At 46.6% G+C, this 18,543-nt stretch overlaps 1 protein-coding gene across 2 annotated transcripts in view; it reads right to left on the reverse strand.

Moving 5' to 3' along the window:
* Positions 1 to 7,272: 7,272 nt before the first annotated feature.
* Positions 7,273 to 18,543, reverse strand: part of LOC103737054 (E3 ubiquitin-protein ligase parkin) — a 624,104-nt gene continuing 612,833 nt past the window's right edge. For both annotated transcript variants that reach the window (XM_029565247.1, XM_029565250.1), the window contains 2 exons: positions 16,350 to 16,467; positions 7,273 to 7,429 (listed from right to left, as the gene is read on the reverse strand). In XM_029565247.1, the coding sequence (XP_029421107.1) occupies positions 7,317 to 7,429; positions 16,350 to 16,467 (231 nt within the window). In that variant the 3' untranslated portion in view covers positions 7,273 to 7,316. The remainder of the gene's footprint in view (positions 7,430 to 16,349; positions 16,468 to 18,543) is intronic.

An 18,543-nucleotide genomic window follows, 5' to 3' on the forward strand; every position in this document is an offset into this window, starting at 1 on the left:
GGGTGGGAGGGCACAAGTGGTCAGGCTGTAGAGGTCTTTCAGTCTCCCTTACTTAGGCTGCTTAGGTGTTCACATAATTCAGTCAATTCCTTTTCTGTTAACTTTATATTGCATAACATGTGTGTGTGTGTGTGTGTGTGTGTGTGTGTGTGTGTGTGTGTGTTTAGTCAATTCCTTTTCTGTTAACTTTATATTACATAACGTGTGTGTGTGTGTGTGTGTGTGTGTGTGTGTGTTATTGGGAATGGAACTCAGGGCCTGAGCATGCTAGGCGAGTGCTCTAATGTTGAGCTACCCCCCCCCCCCCATTGTAAACCAGTTTACATGTTATATATACAATGGTCTACATTCCCAAACTATTAGGTGATTACTTTCAGATGCTCACATTCCATCTGGAAACATCATTTCAGAAACCTATTAACACTATGTGTTTTGTAAAAGAATTTATTCTGCATATGTGTGGGTAGATGGTTCCCATGACCCAGGTGTGGAAGTCAGAGGGAAGCTTGCTGGAATCAGTTCTCTTCTTTCAACCTTCGGGGCTCTCAGCATTGAACTCAGGTCATTAGGTTTGGCTGCAAGTGCCTTTGCCCAGCAAGTCAGCTCACAGGTCTGACACTATTTTTTAAATAAAAATGAGATGTAAAATAATTGTTTTCTGCTTTACATTTTTTGCTTCTATAATGAGCATCAATAACTCAATAATTATATTTATAATAAAATGAACAATGTAGGCAAAACTTTATAGGGAAATATGCTGAGCAGAGGTTTAATGTCATCTGAGTCACATTTGAGGTTGAAAATCAGAATGGAGAATGGTGGGGAAACAAAGCATCTTCCGGAAGGGAACAGAAGAGGTCCCTGTGCACGCACAGGCTTTGCTCTGTGGAGGTGACCTGAGTCCCTGGGTGGAGGTGACCTGGGTCCCTGGGTGGGGGTGACCTGGGTCCCTGGGTAGGACCCTCTGAGATAAGTTTACCCAAATCTGAAAGTGAAGCTTTCCCTGCTGTACCAGCCATTGTAATAGGAATGGACACACCTGGCCAGGTGCTGATGGGCAACACCAGGCAGCTGTCCCTTGGCCGTGAGAACAGGCTCTACAAGTAAGCGTTGCAGTACAGTGGGATTTTGATGTCGATTTGATCAGAATTCAGAAATGCAATTCCATAGAGGTTGGGATCTGCCTGCCATAGAGCTGGGTGTCCAACGGTAAACACACACTCTGTTATCCATCCCCCAGGGGGGTAGAGTTAATAACTAGGTGATTAAAGTATTGTTCATTCAATGCTCTGAGTAGGAAGTAAATGCAGACCCAGGGTATTAGCCTACACTTGGCTAGAGGAACTGAGTAAGCAGAGACCTGAGCGTTGATTAGCTGGGCTATGTGAGTCCATCTTCAGGAGTCCAATTGCCCACTGATAAAATAATGATTGGTTGTCTCAGCCTAGATAGTTGAGTGAATGGGAACATGGTGGGTCCCTCAGTACAGTGCCGTCAGTCTGTGTGGTCTCCCAGACCTTCCCAGAAAACACTCCTTGCCTACTTCCTAAAATATTTTATTATTTTTATATGTATGAATGTATTGCCTGTATGTATGTTTAAGTGCACCTGTCATGCAATGCCTACAGAAGTCAGAAGAGAGCATCAAATTGCCCTGGAACTGGAGTTATGAATGGTTATTAGATACCATGCAGGTGCTGGGAACAGAACCTGGGTCCTCTGCAAGGGCAGCCAGTGTTCTTAACCACTGAGCCATCTCTCCAGCCCCACTCCTTGCCTACTTCCTAAAATATTTTATTATTTTTATATGTATGAATGTATTGCCTGTATGTATGTTTAAGTGCACCTATGTTATGCAATGCCTACAGAAGTCAGAAGAGAGCATCAAATTCCCCTGGAACTGGAGTTATAAATGGTTATTAGCTACCATGCAGGTGCTGGGAACAGAACCTGGGTCCTCTGCAAGGGCAGCCAGTGTTCTTAACCACTGAGCCATCTCTCCAGCCCCACTCCTTGCCTACTTTGCATGGTTATTCAGACAAAAGCAACAGTTCTTAAATGCTGTGCTTGGACAGTCTATCCATAGTTGGCCAACCAGAGAAGGATGTCTTACTTTGAGATCAAATTTCCTTCGAAAACACTGATATACATATTCCCCATGCTGTCAGAAATGATATGGGGTATGGGAGGGCCTCGACCCCCACAGGGGTAGTTAGCTCCCTCATGTCGGACCTGTGTTTCTTACTTGTACTTCCTTATTTCCACTCAGAATCCCACCTCCCTAACCCACACCCTGGATATCACTTGTATACACAGCACATATAGCCAACAAAGGCAACTAGCAACTTACCTTTACAGAGAAACTTCTGGGGCCCAACACATCCAAATCCAATATGGAGGGCTGGAGAGATGGCTCAGTGGTTGAGAGCACTGACTGCTCTTGCACAGGATCTGGGTTCAGTTCCCAGCACCTGCATGGTGGCTAACAACTGTCTGTAACTCCAGTTACAGGGGATCTGACACCCTCTCTGACCCCCATGGGCATTGCATGACAAGGGTACACTTACATACATGCAGGGAAAACACTCATACACATAAAATAAAAAAAGAAAACCAATATGCGCCACTACCTGCCGCTCACAGGAACTTGCTCAACCAGACTCTGGCAATGACCGTACGTACATCCACTCTGGTTTTTGTTAGTTTGCTCTGTGGCCTCCACAGCCTCACTCATGTATTAATGGTAATGTATTAATGGTAAACAACTTTGGATGGCTTCCTATGTGCCAGGAACTGTCCTCAGGGCTATGGTAATCCATTCAATGAATCATGACAACAGTCTGATGAGGGAGATGCTGCTTTTGTCCCCAGAGTTCACGCACATGTGGGTGGTGGAGTCAGGGTTCCAGCTCTGGGGCCCAGAGCTCACACATGCACACACTAGGCACTTTCTTCGTAGCCTCTGCTCTGTGCATAACCTTGGCAATGACTCTCACCTATTCATCTTCTCAGAGACGCTCGAGGTGTTTGTTCCAGTGGGTCCTCAGCTCGCTGCTGGCCTGGCAGACATACAAGGCTATCCAGGCATGGATAACCTTTCCAGGCGGCTCTAGCGAGACATACTGGTATGAGCCAGACACCACCACTGTGATGTTCCTAAGAAGGCACATGGTCCACACTCCCAGCTCTGAGGTTGGCAACTGGACTGAATTTGGAATCACCTAGGAGACGTACCTCAGGGCATGTCTGTGAGGATGTTTCCAGAGATGTGTAACTGAGAAGGAAAGACCAGACTCACAGACTCCAGCCCCAGACTGGGTGGAAAGGAGGAAACAAGGAAGCCAGCTGAGTACAACACTCCCCACTCTTTGCTTCCCCATCAGCCCACATGGGAGGAGTCCTCACTACATGCCCCACCTCCATGACTGTGTCCTACTTCACTGCGGTGGACTGGATCTCCTTGTGTTGGTTACTTACAGCCGTGACAAAAATGCCTGACAAAAGCAACTGAAGGAAGGAAGGAAGGAGGGAAGGAGGGAGGGAGGGAAGGAGGGAGGGAAGGAAGGAAGGAAGGAAGGAAGGAAGGAAGGAAGGAAGGAAGGAAGGAAGGAAGGAAGGAAGGAAGGAAGGAAGGAAGGAAGGAAGGAAGGAAGGAAGGAAGGAAGGAAGGAAGGAAGGAAGGAAGGAAGGAAGGAAGGAAGGAAGGAAGGAAGGAAGGAAGGAAGGAAGGAAGGAAGGAAGGAAGGAAGGAAGGAAGGAAGGAAGGAAGGAAGGGAGGAAAGAAGGAAGGAAGGAAGGAAGGAAGGAAGGAAGGAAGGAAGGAAGGAAGGAAGGAAGGAAGGAAGGGTGGGTTCATTTCAGCTCACAGTTTGAGGGAGCAGGCCATCATGGTGGGGAACACTTGGAGGCCGCTGGATACACTGTACCCACTGTCAGTGAGGCAGAGACAGAAGACATCTGGTGCTCAGCTCATTTTCTGCTCAGCCATGGATGGTGCTGCCCATAGTCAGGAAGTTTCTCTTCACTTTTAAAAATATTATTCATTATTATAAATAGTTTATTATTTTTATTTTATGTGTATGAGTGTTTTATCTGCATGTGTGTAAGTGCACCCATGTCTTTCAATGCCCAAAGAGGTCAGAAGAGGGAGCTGGATCCCCCGGAACTGGAGTTACAGAGGGTTGTTAGCTGCCATGTGGGTGCTGGGAATTGAACCTGGGTCCTCAGCAAGAGCAGCTGGGGACCTTAACTGCTGAGCCATCTCTCCAGCCAAGCTCTTTTCACTTTAATGAACCCAATCTAGAAACTCCTTCACAGACACCTAGGATTGTCTCCTGGGTGATGTTAGATCATGTGACGTTGACAGTATTAACCACCCCTCAGACCAAGACAGAAGAGATTCTTCCTTCCTTAAGTTTCCTTTGCCAAGTATTTTGTCGCAATGGAGAAAGTGACTGACATGCAGGCAGAGTGCAGCCCAGTCACAGCAAGATGACCTTTCCCAACCCAAATTCTCTGTCTCTATCTCTGTCTCTGTCTCTGTCTCTCTCTCTCTCTCTTTCCCTCTCTCTGTCTTTTTGAGACAGGGTCTCCCTGTAGCCCCAGCTGTCCTGGAACTCACTATGTAGACGAGGCTGGCCTTGAAGTCACAGAGATCCACCCGCCTCTGCCTCCCAAGTGCTGAGATCAAAGGCTTGTGCCAATCAATCTGAGTTCAAATCTCTTTTTTGAAATTTTATTTTTATCTTTTAATTTGGTGTGTGTGAAGGCCACAGGCGAATGCAGTGTGTGTTTCTATTTCTTATTGCTCTCCTCTTTCTTTTTTCCTTCCTTTTTTTTTTTTTTTTTGACAGTGTCTTGTCATGTAGCCCTGGCTAGCCTGGCCTAGAACTCCCAGTGCTGGAATTACAGGTGTGTGTTGCTGTGCCTGGCTGTTTTACATGGTTTCGGGGGTTTAAACTCAGGTCCTCAAGCTTGTACCGTAAGTACTTTACCTGACTGAGCCATCTCCCTAGCCCTAAGCTTCTGTTTTAAATATTTATTTAGGCAAGTTTGTCTGAAAGGCAAGAAAGTGACCATTACATGTCTGAATGAGGGTTTGCTTTGAAATTTTGATAATTAATTAAAAAAGAGAAACCCCAAGTCAACCAGGAGTTGGGAAATGCTGCTGAAAAGGCCCAGGCCATTGTTTTCGATGGGTGATGCGTCCAAGCACTTGAAGTCAGAGCGGTTTGGTCTGTCTTTCCGCCCATACCGCCAACATTTATTGAAAGAACACCCCAAGGACAGGCTCAAAAGCTTTTGAGTCTTTTATTGATAGTTTGAGTATCACCCTGGCCATAGTTATCAGATATTTCTTAACACAGTTCAAAGAAAAAGAAAGATTCTTTTGCAAAGGTCTTTACTTCCATTCTTCTGGCATTCTGTTTTTATTCCACGATTCATGCTCACATAACACAGGTTGTGATTCACATTCATACACAGCGGCTGTTTTTCAAGTTATTTTAAAAATGACTATTCTATTCTGAAGAAAACACAGGCAATCACCAGAAAGGAAAAGGACCAGGCTGGAGAGCCACTGAGCTCCAGGGTCTCTGTGTACCTGAAGCAAAACAACAAACTGAATTCTGGCTTTGCAAACCCAGCCTAGCACGCAGATGTGGAAGGAAGAAGCCATGAGAGGAACATCACAAAAGAGCAAGGGATGCGTGACAGAAAAGCCCTGAGTACAGAGGACAGGTGGGAGCCTGTCACTTCGGTAAGAAGCTGTGATTGCTTAGGGCCACATTCAGACCTGGCTTGGGTGGATACTGGCCCAGCCTCAGGCCACAGGGATGCACAGGCTCCGGCTAGTTGGCCTCTCTTTGCCTCATAGTACCAAACCCCATTTCTGTGATAGGCCTTGGGTCTGATAGCCCCAGGACATGTGAAACATATGAATTCCTAACAGATGAGACTAAATGGGGCTGTTCTTGCTGATGTGGCCCCCTTAAAACCCCGTCTTGTCCTAGCATTACACTTCTGAGAGCAGTGTTCCCGAGGTAGCTGGGGAAACAGATTGGCTGAGGCTATTCCTTGGGGAAGGAGGTACAGATGTCCTCAGGATGTGACCTGGAAATGTTGAGGTCACCTCCTGTCCTCCCAACAAGAGCTTCTGGTGGGACGCCTGCTTGCTGATTTCAGAGTTCCCAGGTCTCTAAGCCCCAAGGAACCTCATGACGCCCACACTCCGTTACATGCCCAGAAAAATCTAATGAGAAAGAAAAGCAGGGGCTGCCCCTATCCCTCTGCATGCTGCATGTAGAAGACGGCTCACAGCGCCAGTGGGAATCTTCTCAATGGGTTGCAAATGCCTCAAAAAGAATCTTGAAAATGTAATCAACATTGAAATCTTATATACGCTAACCTAGGAATATTCTAGTGTGTGTTTACTGTCTGTGCAAAGGACCCTGTAGGACCACTGGCTATGCGAGGCTCCCCGGGACGGGCAGGGAGCAGATCTGCAGAGACTCTATCTCTGAGGGAGAGAGTCAGCCACATCTGCATTTAGATAGTTCTAGAAATGCTCCTTAATGACCTGTACTTTTGATTACTGAATGGCATCATGAGATTGTTCCTAAAAATGTCCCTTTATAGGCACTTTATCCATTAAGTTTACAGTGAAGCCAAATGCATGAGTGAAACTTCCAGGCTGCAAAATGAACACTTAAAACCAAACTATAGACTTAGTAATATTCTCAGAAAACAATCATTTCCTTCTAAAGTTGCACATAATTAAGCAGAATGAAGGTGTGTTCGGTTTTGCCCTCCTCCCTGTAATCTGGACAGTCAACACTCAGATGAGCTTGTGTAGTTTCTCACTTGGTTGTTAAGCTGATTTGTGCACAGCAGAGTTGGAATTTCATCATCACCATTTATAATTAAGATGGAATTCTTGCGGACAAACAATTATATTTGACTATTTTTGCCCTCTGGGAGTTGATGAGCACTAACAAGAGCTTTGTTCATTCTTGAATCCATAGCAAGTCCTTCTCACACAGCGCCCTCGGCAACAGAAAAGGCTCTAGGAGCTGCTCTTGTACTTTGCAGCCCGTGTTTGTGTATGTGCATGTATGTATTGGGGAGAAGAAGTGGCTGATGAAGGTATGATTCTGCGTGTTTTCCATGAGGATGGCATGGCCAAGGGCCAGTGCCCGGTGCCAGTGCCCGGGGCAGGCCCTCTACACGTCAAACCAGTGGTCACCCATGCAGGTGCGGTTCCACTCTAATGAGGATGGCATGGCCAAGGGCCAGTGCCCGGTGCCAGTGCCGGCCCTCTACACGTCAAACCAGTGGTCACCCATGCAGGTGCGGTTCCACTCTAAGCCGCAGTTCCAGCACCATTCGAGCCTGCACTGTGGCTGTGGACACTTCATGTGCATGCATCCTCCTGTGGGGACAAAGGACACAGACACTGGGTTTGCAGCAAGATAGGGAGAGCTCCTGTTCCCATGCCAACATCCAATTCCAGAAGTTAGTTTCTAAGTGAACAATTCCAAAGAGCACAGGGGCAGAGAGACTGAGCTAGGGTGAATAGTCAGACAGCCCATGAGGCAGCTCTTGAGTTCAGACTTTCCCAAGAAACCAATGAAGTCCAGGCTGGGCTCTTTCTATTTACATATCTGAGTTTGTCTTATTTTTCTGATATGGGATTTAGCAACGAATGCTTCATGTCTCACAGACTGCTGATTCTATATTTAAATACATTTAAATATATTAAACGCACCATGTCAAAATACATAGTAAATATTTAATAATTTTGTATATAATACACTGTGATTCATATTTATCATCTTTTCAGTGTTACTTGGCTCAGCAAAATTTATAAACAGGAGTTGGGACAGTATATTATTTTCAACAGAGAATATGTTCCTTAATAATATTCAAAATTTTATTTAAGAGGAACAAATTGGTAGCCATGTTGGGGTGGGGCTATAGTTCAGCTGATAGAATGCTTGCCTAGTATGCATAGAGCCCTGGCCTCAATCCCCAGCACCACATAAATGGGCAAGGTGGTGCACATCCATGATCCCAGCACTCAGGAGGTTGGAAGCAGGAATGAGGAGTTCAGTCAAGGTCATTCTCGGCTACATGGTAAATTCCAGGCCATCTTAGGCTACATGGAACCTTGCCTCAAAAAGGAAAAAAAAAGTGAGAAATGGAAAGCCAGCATGCCCGGAGGCCTGCACATCCCATACTACAGCTCAAGATGCTCTGAGCTCAGAGGTTGGCTCTGCTGTAGAACATTCTCAGGGTGAAGCATGTTCCAGGGGTGAAGATGATACCCCCCCAAGGTCTGTGAGATCCCAGAGTTCCTCATGGAACAGGTGGAACAGGGCCTGCCTTGTCCATGGGAGACCACAAGCCCTTTCCCTTTAGCTGCTGTTGGCTTTTGAGCTCAGATACTGAGTCTTCATGACGCAGAGGACTGAGAAGTCACCATCAGAGAACTGTTTCTGACTGAACTTCCTGGGAGATACAGGCAAAGGCAGCATCTTTGATCGATGGCTACATTACTCTGAATGTGCTTTGTTCAGTGTGCTGGGTAGATTTAGTGTCAACTTGACACACCTGGGTAGAGGGAGCCTCAACTGGGGAATGGCCTCCAGTGAACTGGCTTGTGGCCATGTCTGTGGGGCAACGTCTTGATTGTTGAGTGATGTGGGAGGGCCCAGCCCACTGTGGGTGCTGCCACCCCTGGGCAGGTGGTCCTGTATTGTGTAGGAAAGCAGGCTGAGCGGGGGCCAGGGAACAAGCCAGTAAGCAGCATTCCTCCATGGCCTGTGCTTCAGCTCCTGCCTCCAGGTTTCTGCCCTGAATTCCTACCTTGGGCTCCCTCAGTGATAAACTGACCTGGGAGATGTGAGACAAATAAATCCTTTCCTCCCCAAGTTGATTTTCGTCAGCGTTTTTATCACAGCAACTGAAGGCAAACTAGAACATTCAGTTTTGCCAATTATCTTGTTAGCTCATTTTTTTTTCTTGCCAATTTTTTCCAAGTAATTGCCTCAGTTCTGACTAATTTTATTCATAGAAAGCTGGCAGGAGCCTCTGAAGTTCAAATGTTTCTGAATACGTGGCCATGGGCATTTGTCTTGGGATAACTTGAACATCTAAAATTCCTCTGTTCTGTGATTGTTTTTGGTTTGCTTGAAAGGTCACAAAAATTGTCTACATATATATACATATATATATATATACACACATACATCTTTGATATATATATATGGACTGGAGAGATGGTGCAGTGGTTAAGAGCACATACTGCTCTTCCACAGGACCAGAGTTCAATTCCCAGCAGTGATGTTAGGCAGCTCATGACCGCTTGTAACTCCAGCTCCTGGAGTATCTCACGCCTCTGGCTTCCTTGGGTGCCTGCACTCATGTGCACACACACACACACACACACATATACACACAGTTAAAAATAAAAATAGTGCTGGCTGTGGTGGCGCATGCCTTTAATCCCAGCACTTGGGAGGCAGAGGCAGGTGGGTCTCTGAGATCGAGGCCAGCCTGGTTTACTAGCCAGTTCCAGGCCAGTTGGATCTCCAGTCCAAAGAGATCCTGTCTCAGAAAACAAAACAAAACAAAAAAACCAAAGAAAAATAAAAATTATTTAAAAATTATATATAATATATAATTAAAAATATATATTTGTTAGCCGGGCATGGTGGTGCACACCTTTAATCCCAGTACTCGGGAGGCAGAGGCAGGCGGATCTCTGTGAGTTCAAGGGCAGCCTGATCTCCATTAGCAAATCCAGGCCAGCTGTGGCTACAGGGAGAACTTGTCTCAACCCCCCCCCACCCCAAAAAAATGTATTTGCTGTTGAGACAGGGTCTCACTACATAACCCTGGAACTGGCTATGTAGGCCAGGGTGGCCTCAAACTCACGGAGATCTACTATCCTCCTCTGCCTCCTGAGCGCTGCTATTAAAGGCATGCGCCACCATGCCTGGCTCCACAAAAAAAGTATAAATGTGTTAAAAATAAAGGAGAAGATATGATTTTTTAAATATTTGCTATTAAAAGACAGGGCTGTTTTCAGCACACATTAATGATTCTATTTCAGCATGCAATAATAAAATTGAATAATGTGATACTGTAACAGCATTTAAGTCTCTAAAATATCGTACAGGTGTCTAGAGAGATGGCTCAAGGGTTAAGAACACTGGCTGCTCTTGGAGAGGGCCCGAGTTTGTTTCCTGGCACTCACAACTGTCTGTAACTTCAGCTCTGGGAGATCTGACAGACTTTCCTGGCCTCCTTGGGCTCCAGGCATGTACTTGGTGCACATACATACATACATACATACATATATACCGGCACAAAATACATAAAATTACAAAAAAAATCTTTAAAAATATATGGAATATTGAACATGTTGAACCTCAGTGAATCATTAAAGCAATCCTAAATGAGTAAGAATTAGTTTCCTCTTTCTCCCCAAAATTCTATGCATCTAGAATTCTAGAGCTATAGCTCAGATCTGAAAAAACTAACCGCAATTTCAAGGGAGGAGGAGGAGGAAGGAAGGAGGCAGAGAGGTTCTTTATGTTAGGAGCTCTTTTTTCTTCCTGCTAATTAACGTACACTTGGCTCCTGCTAGATTCCATAGTATGGAGGTGCATCTGAGACCATAATTCTAGAAACACAGTCAGCTTAACAATACAGCTATATACCACCTAGCGGTCCCACAAGGCTGTCAGCTGAAAAATTCCTATTGCCTACAGATGTCCCACACAATACATTACCCCACATGAGGAGATGTTAGTGTGGTGTAAGCACTCTGCTGGATGACTGGTCATAGGGAAGTAGAGAACAGCAGACAGACTGTGTAGGAAGAGGGAAGGGCCTGAGGAGAGAGGAGGGACGACGGGGGGCGGGTGGGCAGAGAGGAAACACGTTTTCTGTCTTATGTGGAACCTACATTCAATAATACATACATGTCTGTGGCATGAAAGCAGTAAGAAGGGCATGTGGTGGGGGGAAGGGGACCAGTGGGAGAGGGAGAAGAGGGGGAGGGCAGTGTGAGGAGAACAGGAAGAAAGTACAAGGGTGTCAGAATGAAACCCATACTTTTGTAGGCTAACTAAAAAGAATGATAATAAAAAGACGAGGGGGCTGGAGAGATGGCTCAGAGGTCAAGCAAACTGGCTGCTATTGCAGAGGACCCGGGTTCAACTCCCAGCACCTACATAGTGGCTAACAACCATCTGTAACTCTAGTTCCAGGAGATCCAATGCCTTCTTCTGACCTCTGTGGGCATTACAGGACATGGGTGCACTTACATGCATGCAGGCAATACACTTATACATGTAAAATAAAAAAATAATTCTTAAAAAAAATGAGGAGGAGCCAGGTGTGGTGGTACATACCTTTAATCCCAGCACTTGGGAGGCAGAGGCAGGCAGATCTCTGTGAGTTGGAGGCCAGCCTGGTCTACATAGTGAGTTCCAGGCCAGCTGGGGCTACAGGGGAAAGAGGAAGAAGGCAGAATCCATAAAGCATGTTCAGTATGCATCTGATGATGGTGATGAGCTTCTGTCCTTTACTTTTTTTATTTCATCACACATTTTTATGTTTGCCTTCTCCTTCCACTTATAAAGACGGTTCCCTGCAGAGCGGTCTGAACTGCCTCAGACACCCTGCACTCCCTGAGCCTCCAGACTGACCACTGCCATGCAGGCTTTTGTCTGTATTCGGTGATGTCTGAGCAGCGAGGAGACAGTGTGATGACACACTTCTTGGATTGTGCCTTGTTAAGGGACGCGCGGTTGTAAATGGAGTAGGGAGCTGCTGGCAGCTTCACACTGATTTGATACTAAATGAAGGGACAATGGCTCCTTTCCTAGTGAACTCTGTCTACAGACTGATAGCCAAGATGTGGCAGACTCAGGGGCAGGGGCCACCCTGGCAGCATCACTGGATCTAGGGAGTGAGCTGAAGCTCACCAAATTCAGCCACTACAGGCACTGACTGACAGAGAACAGAACCCTAGTCTTGCCTGTCTGAGAGGGACAGAATGTCAGGAGATTGGAGGACAGGAGAGAAGGGGGTGCCCAGGCTTATCCTGGGTTAAAAAGGAAAATTATGGGGCTGGGGAATTGGCTCAGTCAGTCAAGGGCTTGTATTGCAAGCAGGAGGACCTCTCATTGCTCCCCAGAGCCCATGGTGAAAAAGGCTGGGCATGGTGGTGTGCACTTTTAATCCCGGCCCTGGGGAGGCAGAGACAGGCAGATCACTGGGGCCAGCAAGCCTAGTGTAGCCCAGGCAGATCAGTGAGTTCCAGAGCCCCCCCATTCCTCATTCCTCCTCTCTCTCTCCCCCTCTCTCTCTTTCTCTCTCTCTCTCTCTCTCTGGTGTATGTGAAAGAGAAAGAGCCTTTTAAATTTAAATTTTATGTGTATCAGTGTTATTCCTGCATATATGTAAGTGCACCTGTGTCATGCAGTGCCCACAGAATCCAGAAAAGGGTGTTGGGTCCCCTGGAACTGGAGTTATGGATGGTTGTTAGTTGCTATGGGGGTGTTGGGAATTGAACCCAGGTCCTCTGTAAGAATAGTCAGTGCTCTTAACCTCTCTCCAGCCCTGAGGCCCTTTGGTTTTGTTTTGTTTTTTTTTTTAAAGATGGTCAGCATCCCAAGGAAGGGTGACTTCTGGCCTCCACATGCACATGTACACATGTGCATTCCCACATATGCATGCACACATACACCCATACCTGTACATATACAAACATGCGTACACATACACACCAAAGAAAGAAAACAGAAATGGTCCTGTCATTTCAGCTGTGCTGTAGGAAGAACAGCTTTCCTGAATGTGAAACCTGCTGATTATGAAGCTGGACATAGGCCAGGCTGGGAACTAGACAGTGCAAGTCCTTGAAGTCAAAGCCTCTGTCTGTTCCGGTTGTCCTAGTGCTTAAATGCTAGAACAATTTAGGCTCTCAGCAGCGTTTCAGATCAGAGGTTAAAAATCTAGAGGCTAAAAATGAGTGCTTTCTATTTATAGAATATTATCGTATTTCCAAGAAATGACCCGGCGGGAAGCCGTTCTATAGTGGTGACTCAGTTGGCTCCTTCCTCTCCCTCTCCATGCCTGTGGTGTGGCCTGTCTTCTTTGAATGGTCCTGACTTAGCAAATCGAGCTCAAGGCCCAGGAACATGTGAAGCCAACATGTTCCTACTGTGGAACGAGCAAGGAGAAGCACCATGTGTGGCTGTGTACCCTGAAAGATGCTCACCAATGTGGGGTGCTTGACCCTGCATCCTGCCATGCCGTGCCTAGGATCACTTGTGGCATGTGGGGGCTTCCTGCACATGTGGCCCTGATGGACCTGGAAGCTTCTTGTATTGCCTTCCTTCCTCAGGCCACATCTGCATTTCCTCAGGACACTAGCAAGATGTTCTTGTACTGGTTACTGTGTCTCAAATCCCTGTGCAGTGGTTCTATGGGGCTGAGGAGACAATGGAAGGGAACCAAATGCCAGTGACCTCCCAGAAGTCAAAGCAACATGGAAGGCTGCAATAAGAGAAAGGGAGAAGATGGCACTTCTGAGGTCAGTGTGTGCTGCCAGAAGGTGTGTGGGCACGGCTTCTCAGAGTAAGTGAGAGCCAACCTCCAGGGGCACCCGGATGCTGTCCTCCGTGGTATGGACTGGGTCTCTGAGGAAGACACCTCTGTGGTGATCGACTGACTAGAACTTTGTGATTGTGGAGAGATGGGGTATTGCAGATGGAGAGTCAAAGTGACCCTGCCTGAGCTGTCTTCAGACCCTTAACAGTCATTTATTACCAGTTCTGTACATGACCTAACAACTCCGTTAAGTCTGACTGTTTCAGAGTGTACTGGTAAACTCAGCTTACCACTAGCTTTACCAGCCCTCAAGCTCTGCCATCTGATAGCATCTGAGGACCACAGTAGAGGTCTCCATGCTCTGCTGTAACCCAATCCATCTGATGTTTCTGCCAATCTCTCTGGTGAATGCATTGATTTCTGACTTCTTTGTTGTCTGACTATAAACATTTATGTAACCTCTTCCACAGTGGAACATGTCATTTGGGGTAACTTGAATCTGTGTTCCCAGGTCATGGTCATTCATATTTGGCTTAGAATAAACTTTTTCTTATTCCCATTGAAGGAAGAGCTGTGTTTTACATCGGAGGTGGCTCTTGGGGTGTGAAGCCAACATGTTCCTGTTGTGGAATGAGCAAGGAGAAGTACCATGTATGGCTGTGTATCTTGAAAGATGCTCGCCAATGCATAGGCCTTGCAGCCTAGCTGTAGAGTCCCTTAGGAGTCCCTGGTATGATCTTCAAATACAGATAGTAGGGTCTGGTAGAAGCCCAGGAATCTGCAGTTTCAACAAACACATTTGATGATTCTACATGCTCCAGGGAGCTCCAAACTGCACTTTAAAGATGTGGCAAGCAGAGACAGGTCATGCTGAGCTGGTCCCCACTCTCACAGAGAGCCAAGGTCCCTGGCCCATGAATGCAGGAGGCAGGAGGGTCAACTTTCAGGCTAAGCGCTGTGCAGTCTCCCATAGCCTTGTGGCGCCAGCATTGATGAGGCAAGTGGATGTGACTGCACAAGTCTGGATGGGATTAGCAGGAAGGTCTTCTGACATTGCCTCCCTGGAGCAGAGTGATGGGGACCAAAGTGAGCTCAGCCTGGAAGTGTTGTTAAGAAGAGTGATGGCATGGGGAGGGGGATTGCATGTATAAAACATTTTGGGAGAATGTTGATTAAATAAATCTAGCCCTCTTTCTTTTTTTAAAAAATATTTTATTTATTATTTTTATTTTATATGTATGAGTGTATTGTCTGCATGTATGTGAGTGCACCTGTGTTGTGCAATGCTGCACAGGTCAGAAGAAGGCTTTGGAGTCCCCTGGAACTGGAGTTAAGGACTGTTTGTAGTCGCCATGTGGGTGATGGGAATTGAACCTGGGTCCTCTGCAAGAGCAGTCAGTACTCTTAACTGCTGAGCCATTTCTCCAGCCCCTAGTCCTGTTTCTTTACTAAAGAAATTCTGGGGGTTGGAGAGATGACTTGGTGGTTAAGAGCACACACTACACTTATAGGGGACCTGGTTCAGTTCCCAGGGTAACTCACTATAGCCTGTAGCTCTAGCTCCAAGGGATCAGACAGCCTCTTCTGCCCCCTACATTGCCCTTGGGCACATACACCCATGCATGTGTGTGTGTGTGTGTGTGTGTGTGTGTGTGTGCGCGTGCACACACACACACACAGAAATAAAAATAAATTTTAAAAAATTCTGAAGGATGGTGGAGCATGGCACGCCTTTAATCTTAGCACTCAGGAGGCAGAGGCAGGCAGATGGATCTTTGTGAGTTTGAGGCCAGCCTGGTCTACATAGTGAGTTCCAGACCAGCTGGGGCTACAGGAGACCCTGTCTCAAAAAAAAAAAAAAAAAAAAAAACACAAAAAAACAAAAAACCTGAAATGTTTTAATATGCTGATGCACTCTGGAAATGTTGATCATAACACGGGAACTTCCTCAAGTGGCCTGTGAGGATTAAATGCTCCATCCATGCAGAGGACTTAGGACAATCAGCTAGTAAGTGCTCTATACAAGTGAGTTATTTTTGTTATTAGTATCCATGTGGGGAGATGTTTTCAGAATCATCTGACAAATGGACTTGACATGGTGGCCTCCCCTTGTCCCTTGATCTGGACTCTCGAGTCCTATGGAGGACACTTTGGGGGTAATCCTGAACTTTGTTGTTAGAATAGTAAATGACTTCTCAGACACCAAGCATCTAGTGCCATTATTAACAAGGACCATCAGTGTTTATTGCATGCTTTCTCTCTTCACTGGCACTGAACTGAGCCTTGATGCACATGATGTCACGTGCTGCTGATCTCTGCTTACCAGGGAGTTTATTTACCTCCTCAGCTCCCAGTTCCATGGACTCTTATTCCATAGAAACTACCTTGGAAGCTGCTTCTGTCTCCCTCCTCACAGTGTGCATATTAGAGCATTCCAGAATTCCACAAAGAGACCAGGGGAGTTACAGAGGAATTGGGGCTGAGGAGGTTAAGAAATTTCATATGGAGGAATTAAGACTCAAACTCTGCTAAGTGGGCCTCGAAGCTCCAGCTGTTGATCCTCCCAGAAGCTACCCAAGGCAAAGGAATCCAGGTTGACCTGGCATTCCCCTCAGCCCACACTCACCTTGCAGGAGAGCCCTGGAGGGCCTGGCGTTCCCCTCAGCCCACACTCACCTTGCAGGAGAGCCCTGGAGGGCCTGGCATTCCCCTCAGCCCACACTCACCATTTTTTTCAACTGGCACATTGCATCGAGGACAAGGCTTGGTGGTTTTCTTGATGGTCTCCTTGGAGGCCTCTTCCCAACGAGCTTGCTCTTCGGCTTTTTCGTCTACTCTGTAGGCCTGGGTTGACAGAGATAAAGGAAGTTTAAACCTGGTCTTTATTATTGGGATTGAAGTCCAGTTTCCTTGAAATGCTGGTATAGGAACTTCTCATAGATGGAAGTGCCTTTGGGCGAGAAGCTTAAATATTAACTCGTTTGATAAGCATTGGACAGCCATCAGACGTGTGGGTGCTGCGCTCTTGGCGTGTGGCATATGCTTACGAGCTAAGAAAAGACTGCTCAGTTTTACAGCGTGGAGTCCTGTCTTCTGGGCTTTTATACAACTGTAATAGATAACATCTAGCAAGCGGTTGATATGTGGTGGAGCGACCAAAACCTTTGTGTGCTTCTCCTTAGACCGTTGATCATGTGCGAAGTGAGCACACGCTACTTCTGAGGGTTAAGAGGTGAACAGTGGCCTGCCTGACTCCATGGGCTTCCATTTTAAACTTCCCTATATCTCATTCTCCTTTTACGTCTTATGACTGGAAAATGGGGAGCTCCACTGTTACCCAGGAGGCACAGGACTGAGAACAAGGTGGTGACAGGTGACGGCCGGAGGTTAGGACTGTGGGCTATGGAGGCAGCTGCCTGGGTTTGAGTCTCAGGTAGGCCACTTGGAAGCATTTCTTATTCTCTCTGAGGGCAAAAGAACACTGTGATCTGGAAACATATTTCAAAATGTTAACCCAAATAGAATTCCTCCATCCCGGCCTCTATGGTATTTATTTTTCCTCTGTGCCTTAATACCAACAAGCAGGTCATTTTATTAACTTGCAATAATGACTGAAAAAATAGTTCCAGAGCCACTGAGCGGCATCAGTGTTGATTAAATGAGCAACCTGGGAAGCCTGAAGGCTGTGAGCCCTGCCCAGCGGTGCCCAGTGGTGCCCAGAGGTGCCCACAAGCAGGTTTCCAGTTCACAGCATCGGATTCTGAGAGCCAAGTCCTACCCAGGCCTGTCGCCTGTTAGCAGAAGTGAAGTGCTGGGTTGCCTGTGCCCGGAAGCCACTGCTTAGCAAACACCAACCTCCAATTTTCAGAGTGCTGTGGGGTCCCCAGTGAGACCTAAGTCTGGTGGGCAGAGTCCTTCATCTCAAAGACAAATCCCATTCTGAGGCTTTGAGATGTTAAACTTTTCCAGCCTTTATGAATGCAGGACTATGAAGAAAATAACTATGTTTGTGTCTAAGTTGCAGCCTGTAACAGCTTTTGTAGGAACTGGTATTTACACTTCTATTACTTCCAACAGAAAGTGAATTCTTCCATGCCAAGGTCATGTTTGAGTCACCCTGTATTTCCAGCCTCTGGCTTGGTGCCTGGTACACAGTAGGCACTTAGTCAATTTTAGCTGACTAAATGACAGTCATCTGGAATAGGACCCTGTGAGAGGGGGGCACAAAGGGTACATCTACAAAGATGGTGCTGGCACCGAGATGAGCCGTGGGTGAAACTAATTTCATTTCTGTTCATTCTGTTGCATTCTCAAAAGCATCCTTTGCTACAAAGGCTCTCGTGATTCATGAGCACTTTGCTAGATAAAGCAGAGTTAATTAAATGCTGAAAGGCACCCACAGGTCATCGAAAACTTACTTTGGCTCTGGCACATCTTATTGATGGCAGCTGTGGTTGATGAGGACTGTTGCAAGAGTTGGTACCCAGGCACGCTTTTTTTTTTTTTTTTTTTTTTGAGACAGCTGGCCTGGAATTCACTATGTAGACCTGGCTGGTTTCGATCTCACAGAGACCCACTGGCCTCCGCCAGTGCTGGGATGAAAGGCGTGAGCCACCACACCTGGCGTCCTCCAGGCATGCATTTTAACTAGTCTTCCAGTCTGCAGGATGCACATGCGCTCCTAAGACTTGGTGGCTGAGATGGTGCACCTTCACTGCCAGCTCATCACCTAAGAATACCTCTTGACGTGTCTCTGAGGATGTGTCCAGAGAGATTTAACCGAGGAAGGCGACCCGCCCTGAATGCGGTGGCACCATCCTATGGGCTCAAGGCCTGGACTGATGAAAAAGAACAAAAGGAGAAAGCTAGCTAAATTCCAGGACTTTACCATTTCAACTGAGGGGGTGGGGGAGAGGGGGG

The sequence above is a fragment of the Nannospalax galili genome, unplaced genomic scaffold (assembly GCF_000622305.1).
Source record: "Nannospalax galili isolate Female #2095 unplaced genomic scaffold, S.galili_v1.0 scaffold2271, whole genome shotgun sequence".
NCBI classification, from domain to species: domain Eukaryota; kingdom Metazoa; phylum Chordata; class Mammalia; order Rodentia; family Spalacidae; genus Nannospalax; species Nannospalax galili.